A 21,946-nucleotide genomic window follows, 5' to 3' on the forward strand; every position below is an offset into this window, starting at 1 on the left:
AATAATTCAGCTCAAAAAATCACCCTGCAACCCATGGAAACACCTTAATCTGATAGTGTTTTGCTTTTTAAAAATCGGACTAACACCGAGATTATGCGATTGAAAACCAGATCTCTCGAGTGGGTGTGGGTGCCGGAGCGAACTCTTCGTATGGCGTATGCGAATACAGCCCAGAAGTGGATCCCGTTCAATAAAAACATAGGTAACAATTGGAATGCAAAGGAGACTCTTTATTCGCCTCATAAATTAAAGAAATTGAATATTTTTGAAGTGCATTGATGGGCGAAAAACAAGAAACTGAGACTTATTTAAGAAAGTAACTAAGAAATTTGCCAGAACACCGGCTTAGTTCGGACTCCCAAACAAATACAAATGAGATGGAAGAGAACCAGGAATATTACAATGCAAAGAAGAAGGCTGACACAAACCTCTTTACGCTGCATTTGTGTATTCCAAACTGATTAGCTATAACTCTGTATTCCGCACATCTGGCAAACTTGTACACAACGATAGCAACCCTCATCTGAAGCCATATTGGGGCCCAAACTGTCTTTTTCTTCGGACTTAAAACTTATTCCATCAATCCACAGATCTTATTGATTAAACTTCGAGACATTTGAAAGTTTTCTTTCCATTCTCCCTTTAAAGATTCCTTCAAAACAACTCCCTCCCACCAGTCTTTGCTGCGGACCCGCATCCACAACCCTGAGACCGTTTTGGTATAGTCTCATGTTCGTGGCACAATCTAAAATCATTTCTTGATGGTGTCTTCCATTAGACATCAGCATAGCCATTAGAGACGTACTATTTGTAACCTGTGCCAATATTACAGCGGACATCAGATTCAACGAGAACTGGGCTGTTGACTTGTGAGGAGCCGCAAATGTCTTGTCTGCGCTAAATGGAAATAAGCCCCCGGGTGTACGGGAGGCACATGGCGTATGACCAATAGTCGCATTAAAGAGAGTGCATGGACACTGGGACTTCACATTTATGAAAATACAAAAAAGCAAACTATTTGAGAAATCAGACAATTTTAGTGCATGGAAATGTCATCACTGTCTCACTCACACTAAGCCAGGGGTCCCCAAACTACGGCCCGCGGGCCAGACACGACCCGTCAGCGTCCAAAATCCGGCCCGCGGGTAGTCCCGAGTAAAAAAACCCCCCAAAAATAAAACATTTTTTAAATGTATTTATTTTCTTTTAATCTGTCCTTTCTAGCCCATCCATCAATCCATTTGTGTGCCTAGCGCACGGGAAGCTAAGGTACAACTTCTTAGCATAGGCAAAAGACAGGGAACTCAAAAACTCACGCGATAGTTGCATGGAGCAAACACAACGAAGGCAGAATGAGTGACAAACAAAGGTAGGCTTAAATAGCGTCTCTGATGAGCAACAGGTGCGCGTGCAAGGCAGGTGAAAATCAAGTAACCATGGTGACGAAACAAACTCACAGGTGCACGAGTAACAACAAAAGGAGTCCAAAACTAACAGAAAACACAAAAACATGATCCGGACCACGGATCATGACAGTATCCCCTCCTCAAGGACAGATACTAGATGTCCATAAAAAAACAAGCAGGGTCAAAAGTCACGGGAGGGCGGAGGGAGGACTTGGCAGTGGGTCGCCAGGCCAAGTGTCCCCGAATCCACCGAGGCAAAGTCAAGCGGCGGCGGCGAGTGGAACGCCGCTGCAGCAGGCGAGGCGGGCGACCCGGGAATGGCCCCATTCGTGGCCGACGGGGAGGTGGGCGCACTTGGCGAGGCGGACGACCAGGGAGCGGCCACATCCGTGGTCGACGGGGAGGTGGGCGCGACGGCGTCGTCGTCATCGTGGCAGGCTTGGGCGCAGACGACGAGTCAGGCGTGGATGCAGCAGCAGACGAGTCAGGCGTGGACGCAGGTGCAGGTGGCGAAGCTTGGCGTGGTGCGGGCACAGGCGGCGAAGCTTGGCGTGGTGCGGGCACGGGCAGCGAAGCTTGGCGTGGTGCGGGCACGGGTGGCGAAGCTTGGCGTGGTGCGGGCACAGGCGGAGAAGCTTGGCGTGGTGCAGGTACAGGAGCTAGCTGAGGAGCAGGAACAGGTGCTAGCCGGGGTGCAGGAACTGGAGCAGGTGCTAGCCGAGGAGCAGGAACTGGAGCAGGTGCTAGCCGAGGAGCAGGAAGATGTGCTAGCCGGGGTCCAGGAACAGGTGTCAGCCGAGGTGCAGGAACTGGAGCAGGTGCTAGCCGAGGAACAGGAACCGGAGCAGGTGCTAGCCGAGGAGCAGGAACTGGAGCAGGTGCTAGCCGAGGAACAGGAACTGGAGCAGGTGCTAGCCGAGGAACAGGAACTGGAGCAGGTGCTAGCCGAGGAACAGGAACTGGAGCAGGTGCTAGCTGAGGAACAGGAACTGGAGATGGTGGCGTCTGCAGTCCCACCGGAGATGATGGTGGCGTCTGCAAGCCCACCGGAGATGATGGTGGCGTCTGCAAGCCCACCGGAGATGATGGTGGCGTCTGCAAGCCCACCGGAGATGATGGTGGCGTTTGCAGGCCCACCGCAGATGATGGTGGCGTCTGCAGGCCCACCGGAGATGATGGTGGGGTCTGCAGGCCCACCGGAGATGATGGTGGCGTCTGCAGGCCCCCCGGAGATGATGGTGGCGTCTGCAGGCCCACCCGGGCTGAGATTAGCCATGAGCATGGCGGAGGTGGTCTAGCTGGGGGTTGCGGCTTGGCATGCCGACGGACTGGCGGTGGAGGACGGGCCGGAGGTTGCGGCTTGGCAGACCGAAAGACTGGTGGCGGCGGCCGGGATGGAGGTTGCTGCCTGGCTGGGCGCAGCTGAGCAGCCCCACCAGCACAGCTCCCGGCCCCCCCCCCCTCAAGGGGCGGATACCAGACGCGCTCCTTGCGGTCTGGAACAGTCTTTAAGTGGGAGTGGCGGGAGGTCAGGAGGGGGGCGGAATTCTCCCCTCTAAATTGTCCAAAATGTTCATCTTTCCTTCCAACAGGAGAGTGACGAGGAGACAGGGAAGACAAAGTCTGTGACGTGGGCGGGGCTATGGACCATAGGGGCGGAGTCAGAGTCACTGGGGGTGGAGGTGACTGAGGTTGACTAAATCTAGCTTTCAACAAAATGTCCTGATAATACTTTATTTTTGGAATAAAGTCTGTAGGAGGTGGCTGACAACGGGTGACAGAAGGCAAAAAAAAAAAATCCTGATCCGTGACTTCCTTTGATGACGTTGGCAGAATGAGGTCATCGCCAAGCGCCGGTTCAGTGACGTCATCAGAGCAAGAGTGCATTCTTTCGACCGCCCATGTAGTGAACTGTTTGGCAAAGTGATGAATTGGATTACCAAAGTTCGGCGGCGAGGAATACTGGTCTGATAGAGGAATGTTGCTGTCCGGAGGAGGAGTTTGGGGGAGCGACGCATTTTGGCGGCGAAACGAAGTCTTTTTGGCTGGCTTCCGTCCTCGCCAGCGCGTCTCCATCTCCTCGTCGTGGCCGGTCTGCGGAAGAACGTCAGCTGCCTTCGTTCTGTCACGTGGGGGTCGCAGCTTGCTGCGGGGTTGTTCTTCCAACGCAAGAACGGCTCCGGACGACAGCGTAAAGGTAGGAAGTGATTTATTTCTCATAAATCATTCAATGAACAAAACAACAGGGATGCGTGCCTAGCACACGGGAAGCTAAGGTACAACTTCTTAGCATAGGCAAAAGACAGGGAACTCAAAAACTCACGCGATAGTGGCATGGAGCAAACACAACGAAGGCAGAATGAGTGACAAACAAAGGTAGGCTTAAATAGCGTCTCTCAACAGGTGCGCGTGCAAGGCAGGTGAAAATCAAGTATCCATGGTGACGAAACAAACTCATCGTTTGTTTCGTCACCAACAGGAACTGGAGCAGGTGCGTTAAACAACTGACTTTAACGCAACTAAAAAACAAAAATGACACGAGTCACACTTCATAATGGCGTGAAGGTAAGGACATCATTTTCTTTTAACACTAACTACAAAAAGGGTACAAACAAGGCAATTAGCACTTCTTAAACAGTAGCGTATATTGAATCATATTCTAACAGAAATAATCAGCTATTAACAGCAAATTATCAAGTAGATTAATAGTTTTGAGAAAATAATATAACTAACTATTACGCAATATGTTACATCAGCAGGCAAATTAGGAGCATTTGTAACCTGTTTTGAAATGGTTCAATATAATTTATATACTTAATTAAATATATCGTGATATACAGTATATCGTTATTGCGAGAGGATGCAATATATATCGTGATACAGATTTTAGGCCATATCGCCTAAACCTACATATTGAATCACATGACCTACTTCCCTAATATTCCCCTAATATTCCACCAACCTCCTTCCACCCATCATTTCTCTTCGCAATCCCTAATTGAGCCGCATCACTCTTAAGTCTGAAGTCTTTGGCTGTGCAGTATAATCATAATTGTGCAGGTTTTATGATAATGCACATAATAGACGTGTCAGGACGTGGACTATGGGGTGTTTGTTTTCCCGAGATGCAAGAATAGAAGTGGACATGGCGTGAAGGTAAGGACATCATTTTCTTTTAACACTAACTACAAAAAGGGTACAAACAAAAGGCGCGCTCAAAGCGGAGATAAACTTGGCTAAGAAACAAAAACTACCATGAAGGCAAAACTATGGACAATAAACAAAAACTTACTAGGAACATGAAAATAGACAAAACTCACTTGGCATGGAACTATGGTAGCATGGGTAACATGGGTAGCAGAAGTCAAACAGGGTTAATGTCGCCAGGCTGACTTCCTGGCAACTATCGGCTTAAATAGTCTTGAACATGATTAATGACAGGTGTGTGAGTCCAAATTAATCAGGAGCGTGACATGAGGACAGGTGAAAACTAATGGGTTGTCATGGAAACAAAACAAACAAGAGTGCACAACGAGTCCAAAAACCAAACCGAACACAACCAAAACAAAACATGATCACACAGACATGACAAGACGACACACTCTAATATGTTCCCAGAACATAAGGTGAGTCTGAACTTTTTCTAAGAAGAAAACTGCATAAAATCGGTTTGACTTGAGTCCTAATAACAGCTCTGACATCTTGGAGAACATCTGCCACTTAGCCATTGCAAACCTGTGAGTGGGAGCCCTATTAGAGACATTCAAATGTGTGTAGTTCACAGACTAAGAAGTCTGAGTCGTGCAGCACTCATCCGCCTTGTGGGCGGCAGCTAATTAAATGTGCCAGTCAGAGTAATTGCAGACAACCGTCACACTCCAGTCTATCTTTGACTACTAAAAGTGTTTGCAAATACACTTGCAGAGGCAGTCTCCATGCGTGTTTACGTCGAGCGCGTGCAGCCTTCTATGGAGCTGCGTGCTTCTATTTACAAAGCACACAGAATGGAAGTAGCACGGCGGCTCACACAAGGACCCACCATTACGGTGTGGCGAAGTTGGTAGAGTGGCCGTGCTAGCACTCGGAGTGTTGCTGGTTACTGGGGTTCAATCCCCACCTTGCATGGCAGCTCCCGCCATCAGTGTGTGAATGTGTGTGTGAATGGGTGAATGTGGTAATACTGTCAAAGTGCTTTGAGTACCTTGAAGGTAGAAAAGCGCTAAACAAGTATAACCCATTTATCATTTTATTTATTACCACAATAGTGCGACAGGATGCCCCCAAGGCTGAGTGAAAAGAAGGGATGTGAAAGTGCACTTAATGGCCATAGCATACAAGATTATTGATGCTTTACAGTTTAAATTTTTTTTTATCTAGTGATATACTGAGGCTACTATTAGTTTAGTAATACAGTGCACAGGTGTCAAACTTAAGGCCCGGGGCCAGATCTGGATCTAATATGCGCCAATAAAGTACTTTATATTTTCTGACTACCACATTTTTTGGACTATAAGGGGCACTTAAAATCCTTTTATTTTGTCAAAAATCGACAGTGTGCCTTGTAACCCGGTGCGCCTAATGTATGTTTTAATTCTGGTTAACCTCGGAGTAATTTTATTTGGTACATGATGTAATAATAAGTGTAACCAGAAGGTGGCAGTCAATCATAAAAAATATGTGTGGACTGCAGGTTGACTGACTAAATGAATGAATAAATGAAGCAAGACCAAAACTTTGACGTTTCATTGAGAATATACGTTACACACGGCACTCAAAAATCTATCAAAATGTTTTAGTCTGACTTTGGTAAGCCACGAAGTCGTACAGCTTGATGGATTGTCGGAGCATTACGGCTACCATAGTCAGCTGTACTGTGCTTCAACATACAGGTATAATTAATGTGCGTGTATGTGGACCCCAGAATGGCGCCTATTAGTAGACATATTATCTGGAATTTTGTTTCAACCTATTATGCAAAACCAACTTTTCTTACCTATTAGTACTTGCTGTTGTGTGTTTGGGATCTGCATAAGTCTCAAAAGTTTATAGTCCGCGCTGTACGTCAATAAGATCATACTTTTTCTCTATCCTCTTATTGTGGGGCATTCATCCTCCGCTGTTGCCATTTCTAATATAAGGCAGCGTAGAGTTAGAACTTATATCTGTCAGTAGACTCGCTATGGAAGTGCTAAAAATTACCAGGACAACAAAGATGACGAGGAGAAGATGCTGTCGAAGGTCAGCCACATAAAATAAGACCGCCCACAAAACGCCGCATCCTGGAGAGACGGTCAGAAAGTGGCTTGAAGATGGTCTGTAAAACATAATCTATGCAACATTTTGACCCAAAGAACCACCATTACATGTTATGTAGACCACAAGGAAGTGTTGTCATAATATGTCCCCTTTAATGCGCCTTATAATCCGGTGCGCCTTTTGTATGAAAATACACTTGAATAGGCAGTGCGCCTTAAAGTCGGTGTGCCCTACGGTCCGAAAAGTACGGTAAATGTCTTTGTTCTTTTCTTTTTGACAAAAACAAATATATGTACTCTATGAAATTGCATACGTTTTAAACTTTAATATTATCCAATATTACAACAAATATTATACTATCATACATTTCAAACTATTTCCTTTATGAAAATACAGATAAATACCTAAATATCTGCTTATGATTTCAAAGCAAGATATCTATCAAATTGTACACTGTAAAAATGACAATATATTTTACGGTAAAAATTTAAGGTGTTTTTTTACAGCATTTTACTGTACATTGAAAAAACTCTACTGCTGTTTTTTCATGGCAAAATTCTGATAGGTGAGCTGCAATTTGTTTTAAATCTACAGTTGGTTTTACAGTGTAATATTGTAAAAGGAAAAATAGTACCACATTTAAAAAAAAATGGTGGTATTGAGTTAACTGTTTTTTACCGTAAAATCTACAGATTTGTATTTACAGTGTATGTAAACAATACATACAAAAATCAAATGCATAGAGGCAAATTCATATTTTATTCGTGGTTACAAGTGGCCCTTTTTATGGGCAGCCATACCTGTCATGTGGCCCTCAATGAAAACCAGTTTGACACCCCTGCAGTAAACTAGCCCATTAGTTTGTTAGAATTTTTTCTGTTTGCAGGCTATTACTTTTTTTTTTTTTTCCTGAATTATTTTTATTCTTTTTTTTTCTGAAAAATGCACATCATCAACATGAAATTGCCCTTTTAACATGAAAAATAAATCTCCACTGTTCACCGCTACACAGATCACAATACCCACTCGCCACCGCTTTAATGTGCATGTGCAGAAACAATGTTTGCGTATTTAAAGTTTCATTTTAAGTTTCATTTTTATGGCGCATTATATTATTACATTTTTTTTTTTTTTTAATTTGGTAACTTTTTCTAAAATGTTATTCAATGTATAAAAATGCCCATCCATCCATCCATTTTCTACCGCTTAATCCATTCGGGGTCGCGGGGGGCGCTGGAGCCTATCTCAGCTACAATCGGGCGGAAGGCGGGGTACACCCTGGACAAGTCTCCACCTCATCGCAGGGCCAACACAGATAGACAGACAACATTCACACTCACATTCACACACTAGGGCCAATTTAGTGTTGCCAATCAACCTATCCCCAGGTGCATGTCTTTGGAGGTGGGAGGAAGCCGGAGTACCCGGAGGGAACCCACACAGTCACATGCCAACTCCACACAGAAAGATCCCGAGCCCGGGATTGAACCCAAGACTACTCAGGACCTTCGTATTGTGAGGCAGATGCACTAACCCCTCTTCCACCGTGCTGCCCGTATAAAAATGCAATTCTAGTATTATATATTTTTTTTATTTCATTAAAACTTTTAATTACTTTTCTTGGCTGATTTTCTGCCTTGTAGTGATTCTCGATTCAAACCGATTATCGCAATATATTATTTGGTATAAAATTATATTAAAACCTTTTCAAAGCAGATTGCTGGTTACAAAATCTCCTCTTGCCTCTTGACGTATGAGTGGAGAAATGCCCTAAAAAACATATTTTCAAGAATTGATTCTTTAAAAAACATAAATTCTTGAAAACAATTAAGTAATAACTAAGAATCGCGATTCGGATGTGAATGGATTATTTTCAGTACCCCTAACTAATATGTTTTTATATTTTTACTAGGGCTGTCAAACCATTATATTTGTTATTAAGATTAATCACAGGGTTGCTATTCATTAATTTTGATTCACCACGATTAAATATTAATTTTCATTTTATATTAATCATGTTTCATTTTGACTAATCAAGGAGACTAAAGAAAGAAATTAATATATGCAGGTATTCACCTAACCTGTTTATTAAATACCTTTAACATCATGTTCATGTTTGTTTTTCTAAACAAACATTTATCCACATTAATATAGACCTCGATTTGTGTTATTAATGTGCTTTTATAAGATGGAAGTGCTTTGTGAAAATAATAATACTTTATGTCGGTCAACTGTTGCGTCACGTTTTTTCGTACTCAAATTTGCCATGAAGAGGGCGAACTTGCTGTTTATTATCTTCCATATTGACTTGTTTGGTTCTGCAGCCCGACACTACCCGATGAATCAAAGTCAATCCATCAAGGTAAAATTTTTTAGCCCTTAATCACAAGTGTCTCAAAGGGCTGCACAAGCCACAACGACATCCTCGGCTCAGATCCCACATCAGGGGATCTGAGATCAATTGCTCAATTGCACATGTGCGATGATTACTTGGACAAACTGCCTGAAATGCGTTGCCAGAGACATTTTAGAGATTTTTAATCTAGGTTAATTGCATTACACATTTTAATCAGATTGATAATGACGACGGATTAATTTACATTATTGGGTTAATACAGCCCTATTTTTCACGTCAGCGGAGTACCTAATGAAGTGCCATCAATCCGTCCATTTTCTACCCCTTGTCCCTCTCGGGGTCGCGGGAGGTGCTGGAGCCTATCCCAGCTGCACTCGGGCAGAAGGCGGGGTACACCCTGGACAAGTCCCTAATGAAGTGGTTGGTTGAAATGTATTTCGAACATGTATACAGTATCAATATAATACATCACATATTCTACATATTTTCATTCTTCTTCACAACATGTCCAAAAAGGAATAGGAAGAAGCAAGGTTTAACTAATTCTCTCCCCTTTTCACTTCATAACAATTACTAACACATTTGTTTACTTCCTGTTCTAAATACAGTAGTTCTCCTCATAAGTTATCAGTTATGATTCACTTAAATAGATGCACCATATCTTATTTTCAATAAATTCATGACGTTCATCATAATTCTTCTTCTTTGTATTATGTAAACACTTGTAGTTTGAACAGCCTCTTAAACTGGATTATATTAGTACATTGTTTGACTTCTTTACTTAATCCATTCCATTATTTAACTCCACATACTGATATGCTAAAGGTTTTAAGTCGGGACCCACTATGGACTGGACTCTCACACTATTAACTTGATCCACTCGACGTCCATTGCGCCGGTCGCCCAAGCGGGCGGTCCCCACATTTGCGGTCCCCTCCAAGGTTTCTCATTGTATCCCATCGGGTTGAGTTTTTTCTTGCCTTGATGTTGGATCTGAGCCGAGGATGTCGTTGTGGTTTGTGCAGCCCTTTGAGACACTTGGGATTAAGGGCTATATAAATAAACTTTGATTGATTGATTGATTGCTTTGATTGAACAATGATGACGAAAACTGTTTTCTCTGTCGTGGCTGCGTGTTGTCAGTTACATTGAAAATTGTTATGCGCTTATTTTTTTTATTTCATTTTGTTCGTGGCATAGATTTGCCTTGCGCAGAGGATGCGTGAGCAGTGCGCAATTGCACAGGTGCGCACCTTAATGGGAACGTTGCTTGCCACCTTATTTTCTATATTATTTATATGGGATGTCCAGTTTGTTTTATCATCTAATATTACTCCCAAAAATGTGATTTATTTTACTCTTTCAATATGTACTCTGTCTATTTGTATTTGTGTTTGACTTTTCCTTACCAAATAGGATTATTAAGTGGCCTTGTGAATTTATGTCATGCATGAGTGAGGAGATAAAAAAGGGTGACGCACCTCTTTGAGACTAATCTTGCAGGTGAAAATTATATTGGAACCGTCTCTCTTGAAGTGGACATGCCCCTTGTCTTTAAGCACAAAGGCAATGTCAGCAGGGATGTTCTCAGGGGTCTGGTCTCCTTCCCTGGGGAAGGTGATCTTGGTCCCTTCCTTCCAGCCTTTCTTGATCACAATATTGAGAATCTTGTCCTCGGCCCTCAAAGTCCTTCCATCCGGATTCAGCCTGCGGCGAGTGATCTTCATGCGTTTTGTGCAGCCGTGGAAGATCTCTTCCAGCGAGACCTTCAACTCGTGGACCACCGGGGGGTCCTGCTGTTTTCGAGCTGCCCCCCGGCGCTCCGAGGGTCCACCCTTCCTTCTGCGACCTTCCCCGTTGTTCACCCCTCCAGGAAAAACGAAGTGCCTACCGAAGTGAGCGAAAGAGTCATCCTCCTCCATGTCCACTTCCTGCTCGGGGTCGTTATTGTGGTCGTTGTGGAAGGAGAAGCCGTTGCCGCGGCCGTGGCTGCGGTTTGCACTAAAAAACATGTCGAAGGGGTTGGAGCCACCAAAGAAGGAGGCGAAGGTGGCATGGGGGTCTCCATGGAAGGTGTAGTGGTGTGTTGAGGTACCAGGAACACCCGAAGAGCTGCTGCCTCCTGTCTTTAAACCTGCAAAGAAGAAGTTGATACCTCTTGTAGTGATATGAACATTTTATATCACGGTTATTTTGTGACCAGATTTATCACAATTATCGGTATTCTTATGGTATTGTTGAATGTGCTCACAAAGTGGGCTGCTTATACCCACGCTGAAATCTTTATACCAAGCTTTAATTAAAATAAATAAATAAATACCATAAAAATAAATAATACATGAAAGTTAAATAATTAAAAAAAACAAAACACAGATATACAATATAAATCTTCATATTTACCACGCTATCTATAAGTCTCTTGTTTTGATGTTAGCGTTCAAGCCAGCTAGCGATTAGTGGCACTAGCTGCTACCTAGCAATTACCGGCATCAACTACAAGCTAGTGATCAGCTGCGCCAGCTGCTCGCTAGCGATCAGCGCCTTAGCAGCTAGCTAGCGATCAACACGATAGTATCACCAGTCTACGAGTTCATCAAATTGTGGTTATCGATCACAGTTTTATGATAGTTTGAAAGGGTAGTAATAACCCGTCAAGAGTTTTACTGCGATTTATCATTAATACCAGTAATCTCTAATAATTCATATAAGAATACCCAGGGCCACAGGCTAAATTGAGACCCTAAGCACAATTTTATTTGGAGGTCCTACCTCCCCAATCAAAATAATCACACTTTTTATTAAGGTGAAATATTTTTCATACTTTTTAAATCAAACTATAATTTGATCTAATGCATTTTAGTACTCAAACAAATAAATGAATGATAACGTAAGAAATAATTAATTGGGGTGCGAAAATGTTAACATCATAAAACACAGTTTTATAAACTTTTCAAAATCAACATCAACCAGGACTTGAACTCAATACCTCTGCCTTGCAAGACAAGCACTAATACTATGCGCAACAGGAGCTAGTGTGACTGTGTGGGGAATTTTTCTGTCATATTCCTGTCAGCAGCGAAGCAGGAAGCTTCTAGGAATAGGTACAATGTAATTTATTATTTGACACTTTACACACGCTTCTTTACGCTCATGTTTTGCCTATTGGGCAGAACGGCCCTGACAATAACCATAATAACACTCATCAATAATGGTCATGGGTGACCTGGATCCTATCTCAGCTGACTTTGTATATATGTACATTTATACACAAACATACATAAAAATATACATTTATATATGTATACACTGTAGAAATACATTTATTTTTGTATATATGTTGTATAAATATATGTATATACTGTATATATGAATGTTTGTTGTATATATACTGTATATATACATACATATACATACACATATATATACATATATATGTATATATGTATGTATACAGTATATATATACACAACAAAAATAAATTCATATATATATTGTATATATATATATATATATATATATATATATACATTCATATATATATATGTATATATACAGTATATAACAACAAAAATACATTCATATATACCGTATATACATATATATATATATATATATATATATATATGTGTATATACGGTATATATGAAGGTATTTTGTTGTATATATACACTATATATATACATATATATATATATGAATGTATATATATATATATATATATATATATATATACACACACATATATATATATATATATATATACACATATATGTATATATATATATATATATATATATATATATATATATATATATATATATATATATATATATATATATATATATATATATATATATATATATATATATATATGTATGTGTGGGAAAAAAAATCACAAGACTATTTCATCTCTACAGGCCTGTTTCATGAGGGGGGGTACCCTCAATCGTCAGGAGATTTTAATGGGAGCATTCGCATACCATGGTTTATATAGGGCACAGAGTGGGTGGGTACAGGCTGGCCTAGGGGCGTGGTGATTGGCTCATGTGTTGCCTAGGAGGTGTTTCCGTCTATGGCGGCATGTTGTTACAATTTCGCTGCGCTTGTTGAGGGATGACAGGTCTGGACGGTAAATAATAAACAGTTTCTCTTTCAAGCATAGGTTGCATCTTTTATTACCACTATTGTAAGGTGTGCTGGATGCAAGAATTTGCCATGTTATTGAATATTCAACATTATTGTCTTTGAGGTCCCAAATGTGTTTGCTGAAAGAGAAACTGTTTATTATTTACCGTCCAGACCTGTCATCCCTCAACAAGCGCAGCGAAATTGTAACAACATGCCGCCATAGACGGAAACACCTCCTAGGCAACACATGAGCCAATCACCACGCCCCTAGGCCAGCCTGTACCCACCCACTCTGTGCCCTATATAAACCATGGTATGCGAATGCTCCCATTAAAATCTCCTGACGATTGAGGGTACCCCCCCTCATGAAACAGGCCTGTAGAGATGAAATAGTCTTGTGATTTTTTTTCCCACACATACATATATTGCGCTCTACTACGGTATCGAGCACTATTTTTTTGGATAACCTTATTAAGACATATATATATATATATATATATATATATATATATATATATATATATATATATATATATATATATATATATATATATATATTAGAGATGCGCGGATAGGCAATTATTTCATCCGCAACCGCATCAGAAAGTCGTCAACCATCCGCCATCCACCCGATGTAACATTTGATCAGAACCGCACCCGCCCGCACCCGCTCGTTGTTATATATCTAATATAGACGATGCAAGGCATTAGTGAGGTTATAAAGCTTTTGCCTATTAAAGAAAGGAGACTGATCCAATGCAGCACAGACATTCGCGTGCCACGCTGTCACGACCCAGACGCACACCAGTGCGCAATCATATGGGAGCCGCGCTGAGCGCACCTCCAAGCGCGTCTCGCTGCCCGCGACGGCCGGGTATGGGCCCAACGCTCCAGCGCCATCCATTTTCAGGGCTAGTTGATTCGGCAGGTGGGTTGTTACACACTCCTTAGCGGGTTCCGACTTCCATGGCCACCGTCCTGCTGTCTATATCAACCAGGGTGAGCCCCACCCCTTTCGTGAGCGCACTGCGCGCGGAGTGACCCCTGTTACGCGCCCCCGGCAACAGGGGTGGCGGGCAGGTAAGCTGCGCGCGCGGAGTGCGCGGAGTGACCCCTGTTACGAGCCCCCGGCCACGGGGGTGGCGGGCAGGTAAGCTGCTTACCTGCTGCGCGTGACGCCGGCCGCGGCGAAGGCGGACGAGGCGGGGTGTCGGTGCGGTGGGCGCGGTGGTGACCCTGGACGTGCGTCGGGCCCTTCTCGCGGTTCGCCTCAGCTACGGCTCCCGGTGGGGCCCTCTCGGGGGAAGGGGCCTCGGTCCCGGACCCCGGCGAGGCGTCCCTTCTCCGCTCCGTAAAAGTGTCCATCTCTTTTTTTTTTTTCTTCTGTTGTGGCATATGCTGCAGGTGCCTGCTCGTTTTTCGTATGTGGGTAACAACATTTAACTATGTATATATATTTCCGAATTGGTTTAACTGCCACCCGCCTGAATCTATTTAAAATCTAATTTTTTTTTAATTCAACCGCCCGACCCGACCCGACCCGCGGATAAAATCTAATTTTTTTAAATTTCATCCGCCCGATCCGCGGGTAATCCGCGGACTCCGCGGTTGTGCCCGCAAACCGCGCATCTCTAATATATATATATATATATATATATATATATATATATATATATATATATATATATATATATATATATATATATATATATCCATCCATCCATCCATCCATCTTCTTCCGCTTATCCGAGGTCGGGTCGCGGGGGCAGCAGACTTCCCTCTCCCCAGCCACTTCGTCCAGCTCTTCCCGGGGGATCCCGAGGCGTTCCCAGGGCAGCCGGGAGAGATAGTCTTCCCAGCGTGTCCTGGGTCTTCCCCGTGGCCTCCTACCGGTCGGACGTGCCCGAAACACCTTCCTAGGGAGGCGTTCATATATATATATATATATATATATATATATATACACATATATATATATATATATATATATATATATATATATATACACAACAAAATTATTTTTTATATATATATACATACATACAACAAAAATAAATGTATATATACAGTATATAAATATATAAATGTATATTTTTATGTATGTGTGTGTATGTATGTATGTATGTATGTATGTGTGTGTATGTATGTATGTATGTATGTGTGTGTATGTATGTATGTATGTATGTATGTATGTATGTATGTATGTATGTATGTATGTATGTATGTATATATATATATATATATATATATATATATATATATATATATATATATATATATATATATATATATATATATATATATATATATATATATAAAGTCAGCTGAGATAGGATCCAGGTCACCCATGACCATTATTGATGAGTGTTATTATGGTTATTGTCAGGGCCGTCCTGCCCAATAGGCAAAACATGAGTGTAAAGAAGCGTGTGTAAAATGTCAAATAATAAATTACATTGTACATATTCCTAGAAGCTTCCTGCTTCGCTGCTGACAGGAATATGACAGTAAAATTCCCCACACTAGCTCCTGTATATATATATATATATATATATATATATATATATATATATATATATATATATATATATATATATATATATATATATATATATATATACATATACCGTATATATATATATATATACATATATACATACAGGATATATATATATATACAACAAAAATACATTCATATATACAGTATATACAAATATATAACATATATTGTATATATATTTAGTATATACATATATAAATGTATCTTTTTTGTATGTGTGTGTATGTATATATATATATATATATATATATATATATATATATATATATATATATATATATATATATATATATATATATATATATATATAAATAATAGTCTTGTCTACACAATTTTCCCTTCCTGCTCCTAAATATATCCAAACAAATAATAATAAAACAATAAAATCAAATAATGCAACAAGAGAAGTATCCTACACTTTTCTTTTTTAAAGTAAATCTGTACAGCAGAGATGGGCATCTACATCAAAAATATGATTTGCATATAAATATATATATATATATATATATATATATATATATATATATATATATATACACACACACACACGCACATTTATACCATGATGCAGAATGATGCGGAATAATGTCCAAAAGAGACAACAGTGTGTATTGCAGCATACATAGCACAAATAGGCCATGGACACACGCACGCACGCACGCACGCCCGTGCGCACGCACGCACGCACGCACGCACGCACGCACGCACGCACGCACGCACACCTAAACACACACACACCCAGCTTGACACAAAACACCCACAGATGCAAAGTCCCGCAGTTGCTGCTATTCATATCTCATCTATCTGAGCCATGTGTCTGTAAGCTTAGTGGCTGAGAGCCTCAAAAGTCATCCACTCACATTTTGGATGCTAAGTTTGTTCATGAGCTAATTCAACAACAACTACACTCACTGCTCACAACATTAGGTACAGTACTGCAATTATTAAATCGGTCAATTTGATTTAAAAAAAGCGTTGATTCATAATCTGTTGCTTTGATTAATAATTTAATGAGTCTATCTAATAAAAATGTATACAATTTCGGACCGCATGGAGGCCTCAGAACACTAAATAGGCGGAAAAAAATCCCGCACGACCTCTGCAATAGAGCGCACATGAGAGCAGTGGTGTGTGGGGGCCATAATCTGTGAGGCGACAAACAGCAGAGAGTTGTTGTATTAATGCAGATGTTAAAAGTGCAATTTCAATGTTGATAATGTGCATTTGTTAGAAAAAAAAGAATCAAGGTTATGGCAAGCAAAAACATTTTTGTTTATTTCAACTATTTCCCATAAAATACATATTAAGGGTATAAGGTGTGTTTTTTTCGATTACTTGATTAATCGAACAAACTAATCAATAGATTAAAATAATCGATAGTATGGGTGCACAAAAAATTGATTCATATCCAAATCGCGATTCTTATTCTTCCCGATTAGAAGGAACTTTTCTAATCTGTAACCTGCTTTGAAAAAGTTTAATTGTAATTATCATACCAAATCATATAAAGTATTAGAACAGGTTTGTATAGAACCGGTTTGAATCGAGAATCGTGTTGAAATCAATATCGATTCTGAATCGAATCGTGAAACCAGGAATCGGATCGAAACATTAGGTGCCCAAAGAGTCACACCCTTAATCGATAGCCGCAGCCATCTGCACAATTTAATGAGATCCACAACAAGATCCTGTACAATACAAACTTTGATTGGCACTAGCAAATAATATACCACATTAGGATATTTCATCATTGTGGTGTAAATCTTTATTGCATTTTCTTGCATTATCTCTGTAAAAATAACATTCTTGATCCAGCTCTTTTAGTAGATTTCACTAGATTGTGCTACTGTACCTAATGTTGTGTAAATCCATCAGAAGGTCTTCACTAACTCCAATACTCTTACAACTCTTGCCTTACCTTCCTCACCCAGCTGATCATAGACCAGCCTCTTCTTCGGGTCGCTAAGCACTTCGTAGGCCTCTGCAATCTCCTTGAACTTCTCCTCCGCGTTGGCCTCCGTGTTCTTGTCAGGGTGGAAGCGCAGGGCCATGCGGCGATAGGCCTTCTTGATTTCCTCCTCGTTGGAGCCCTTGGGGATGCCCAGGGTTTTGTAGTAGTCCTTCCCCATGGCTGTACACGCACCGCTTCAACTCGACCTGTGGCTGTGGGACAGAGTACATACAGTATTGTGAGTTTTAAAAGCCCAACTTAAGAACTTTCAGGTTTGGTTGATTTTGGCGGCGCCAGTGGACCAAAGCGGTACTGTTTTGCCAGAGGAAAACCACGTTTCACATGAGGACCAGCGCACATAGCGTCAAACTGACTTGATGTCCGCTGTTATATTGGCAAAAATATTACGTCTCTAATGGCAATGCTGATGTTAAATATCAGACATTATCAAGAAATTATCTAAATGGTCCCTAGTGTGTGAATGTGAGTGTGAATGTTGTCTATCTATCTGTGTTGGCCCTGCGATGAGATGGCGACTTGTCCAGGGTGTACCCCGCCTTCCGCCCGAATGCAGCTGAGATAGGCTCCAGCACCCCCCGCTACCCCAAAAGGGACAAGCGGTAGAAAATGGATGGATGGATGGATCTTGGATTGCGCTACACACATGACGCTACTACCAAGAATGTATCGAGGCAGATGCAGGTCCGAAGCAAAGAAAGACCGGCGGGAGATTTTTTTTGGAAGGAATTAGTGCGGAACTATAACGCTGGTGGCTATTTATTGGTACCACGCATATTTCCGATAGCTAACATTAGCATTTTGTTTTGGGCATCGAAAGTCACTTATTAATTCAACAGGAACAGAGCCAAGGCAGCATTGGTCTGAAATTCCTCCTAATCTTAGAACTCACGTCAGCAGGTGAAAGCCGGGGCAATGTTGATCCTGACTGTCCTTTTATCCGGGTAAGCTCCGTTTTTCTTTTTTTTGTCTCTTAAGACAAAACTTTTCGTTTCTTTGTTTGTTTTGGGTTTAAGGTTAGGGTTTTTTTGTGTGGCAGAGTTCCTTCCACCCTCATCAAAGTTGCTACGTGGCAGGGAAAGTGATACAGACCCCCTCAGGCCATGTATCATCCCAAAAGTTATGAAAATATTTGATGAAGGTTGAAAAGGTACTTAGTGCTGATTTAACAGTAGCTTTTACTTGGAGAGGGAGACATATTTGGTCACATAGGATTTGGTCAAAATTGATACTATAATGCAGTACAATCATGTGACTTCTCACCAGCAGAGTCCTGTTGCTCCAGGCTCAACTACTTTGCGGTCTAAAGAAAACCTGAGCAGCAGCAGACCTCATCAATGCTGACGTACAACACAGAAGAGGAGTTCAGAATATTCAGAGTGGGATTCTCTCAGCCTATTTTTTCAAAAGATGTTGTTTCAGATCAAAAACAATATAACTAAGATGATTTGTGGTTAGGAAAAAGCAAAGATATTGTTGTTGCTCTGGGATAGTAAACAAATTATTTTGAGGACCACATTTTCCACAAATCCAAGGACCGGGAGGGCCGGACTTCTCCCTTCACAAGAGTCCATCACTATTAGTCAATTGTTCAAGTAATGTAAAGTTATAATCTAAAAAGTCTTGCAATGTACATCACACACAAAAAAACATTTGATATTAACCATTTATGTTGCTTGCATTCATAGCATTATAACTTTCCATTAAAGAGAAGATCAAAGCAAAGTCAATACAAAAAGGATAATAATTAGTTTGCAACATCAGCTGTCTCCAAACTTGATGGACAGGCAGTGGCCTGAAAGATGATGAGTTTGTGTCAAATTGAACTAGTAACATACAGTAAGGTCAAAAATCAATACAAAGCAAAATACATTGATCATAGCTCAAATAACAGCCCAAGGTTTTGTATAGCTTGCAATTATTTTGTCAATATGTCCCCAGGCGATGACACAATGACCTTCTAACCTAACTTGTTCTTCTTTCAGGAAAAACGGCCTCAAACTTACAAATGAACATGAAAACAGTTATAATTCACCATATACGTATGTTATGTTAGGGGTAAGCTATATGTCGAATTTGGAAGATATATTGATATATTTTTAAACAAGATATGAATTAAGAAAATATCATAATATCTCTCTAATTTATTTCATGTTAAAATGACCAAACACCGCTTATTTGTTGTGTTCCTTATTCTCCCCCGCTCTCCACTCCCTCTCATGGGCTACTAAACCCCTCCCCTTACTCCTTCCAAGACGTGCTTGCGCATATAAGAACATCCATGATTGGTTGGTTGTTTACTATGATGAGTCGCGATTGGTTGAGATTATGGCAAAATATTAGGGACAGGCCAATCAGAGGCAAGATAGGGCGGGTCATCGAACCAGGAAGGGAAATCACAACAGACATCCCAAATGACGAGAGAGTCGGAGAAAAGAAGAGGGAATATTCAAGCGGGCGATTTATATATTAAAAAAACTAATGGAAGATGGCAGAGGGATTCTCTTCTTTAGATTTTTCTTTTAGCGATGTAGACGACGTCCAGGACACCCACAATGCGTCTACTTGGTCACATTTGGACAAATGTATGCCTCTGGATAAGACATTAATTTGAGTTGTTTACCATGTAAGCCCAAATCAAAACTGTTCTTGAGTTGCCAAGCCGGCCATATTTTGCACAAGAAATGCTGCCAAAAATGTATGCCAAAGTGAGGAAGATCATAGCCGCACAATTAAGATAATTCACTTACTTGGCGTACGTGTGTGACAGTCTATTACATCGTTGACTGGGAATTAAAAAGTGCCTGCCTGCAAATGTATTTTTTTTATCTGAGTTTGATACAGTTTGTATTATTTGCACAGCTATGTTATTTATTTTACGTATAAATAATATTTTTATATTTTATTTATGTTATGTAATTTTGTGCTACTTAAACAGTGTATTTTCTGTGCTGTTAATACCCATCCTGACTAACTGGGTTAATAAAAGTGCCACTGACTGTTTACAGAACAGTTGTCATTCACTTCAAATTCAATGAATCTCGCTCAAAAATGAACATCTTTATATGTATACTTTCACCGGAAAATATATCGAGATATATACCTACTCAGTGGCCTAGTGGGTAAAGTGTCCGCCCTGAGATCGGTAGGTCGTGAGTTCAAACCCCGGCCGAGTCATACCAAAGACTATAAAAATGGGACCCATTACCTCCCTGCTTGACACTCAGCATCAAGGGTTGGAATTTGAGTTAAATCACCAAAAATGATTCCCGGGCGCGGCACCGCTGCTGCCCACTGCTCCCCTCACCTCCCAGGGGGTGAACAAGGGATGGGTCAAATGCAGAGGACAAATTTCACCACACCTAGTGTGTGTGACAATCATTGGTACTTTAACTATATGTATCAAATATCAAGTTTAGGCAAAAATATATCGAGATATACTTTTTCGTCCATATCGCCCAGCCCTATGTTATGTCATGATCTGCGAGACAGTTTGTGTGTTGTTTTCCTGTGTTAAGTGTTTCTTCCTGGCTAGCGCTTTTATTTTTGTTCCATTTCCTGTTTTGGTTTTGTGAGGGATGTCCAAATAAACTTGTTCATTTTTACAATTTATTAGGTTATGGTGTTCATGTGACATTAGTTACATCAGTGGTTCTCAAACAAAATTGGCCCGCCGTGTACCTTCACTTGGTCCTTGAGGCAATATCAAATTAACACTAGAGCTGGCCCGCCGATTATATACAGCGCCGGTGCCGCGGTAACACCGCATTCACCGCTAGTTCTCATACTTGCCAACCCTCCCGGGAGACTCCCAAATTTCAGTGCCCCTCCCGAAAATCGTCACGTCCGCTTTTCATCCAGTCCAACGAGTGCTGGCCCAGTCGCATAATATGTGCGGCTTCTGCTCGCACGCACACACAAGTGAATGCAACGCATACTTGATCAACAGCGATACAGGTTACACTGAGGGTGGCCGTATAAACAACTTTAACACTGTTAGAAATATACGCCACACTGTGAATCCACACCAAACAAGAATGACAAACACATTTCGGGAGAACATCCGCACCGTAACACAACATAAACACAACAGAACAAATACCCAGAACCCTTTGCAGCACTAACTCTTCCGGGACGCTATAAGGTGTGTGTGTGTGTGTGTGTGTGTGTGTGTGTGTGTGTGTGTGTGTGTGTGTGTGTGTGTTCGTTCGATAATGAAGGTTGCCTCAGCTCAAAGCCTGAGCCCCGACATTAATGAACTAGCATCCAAG

The 21,946-nt window shown here is 41.2% G+C and overlaps 1 protein-coding gene across 1 annotated transcript in view; it reads right to left on the reverse strand.

Annotated features, from left to right (window-relative positions):
* dnajb5 (DnaJ heat shock protein family (Hsp40) member B5) overlaps positions 1-21,946 on the reverse strand; it is a 30,846-nt gene that overhangs the window by 7,302 nt on the left and 1,598 nt on the right. The window contains exons 2-3 of the mRNA XM_061986468.1: positions 17,625-17,869; positions 10,500-11,152 (exon numbers count right to left, since the gene is read on the reverse strand). Coding sequence (XP_061842452.1) covers positions 10,500-11,152; positions 17,625-17,835 — 864 coding nt within the window. The 5' untranslated portion in view covers positions 17,836-17,869. The remainder of the gene's footprint in view (positions 1-10,499; positions 11,153-17,624; positions 17,870-21,946) is intronic.

This window comes from Nerophis lumbriciformis, linkage group LG12 (genome assembly GCF_033978685.3).
Source record: "Nerophis lumbriciformis linkage group LG12, RoL_Nlum_v2.1, whole genome shotgun sequence".
NCBI classification, from domain to species: Eukaryota; Metazoa; Chordata; class Actinopteri; order Syngnathiformes; family Syngnathidae; genus Nerophis; species Nerophis lumbriciformis.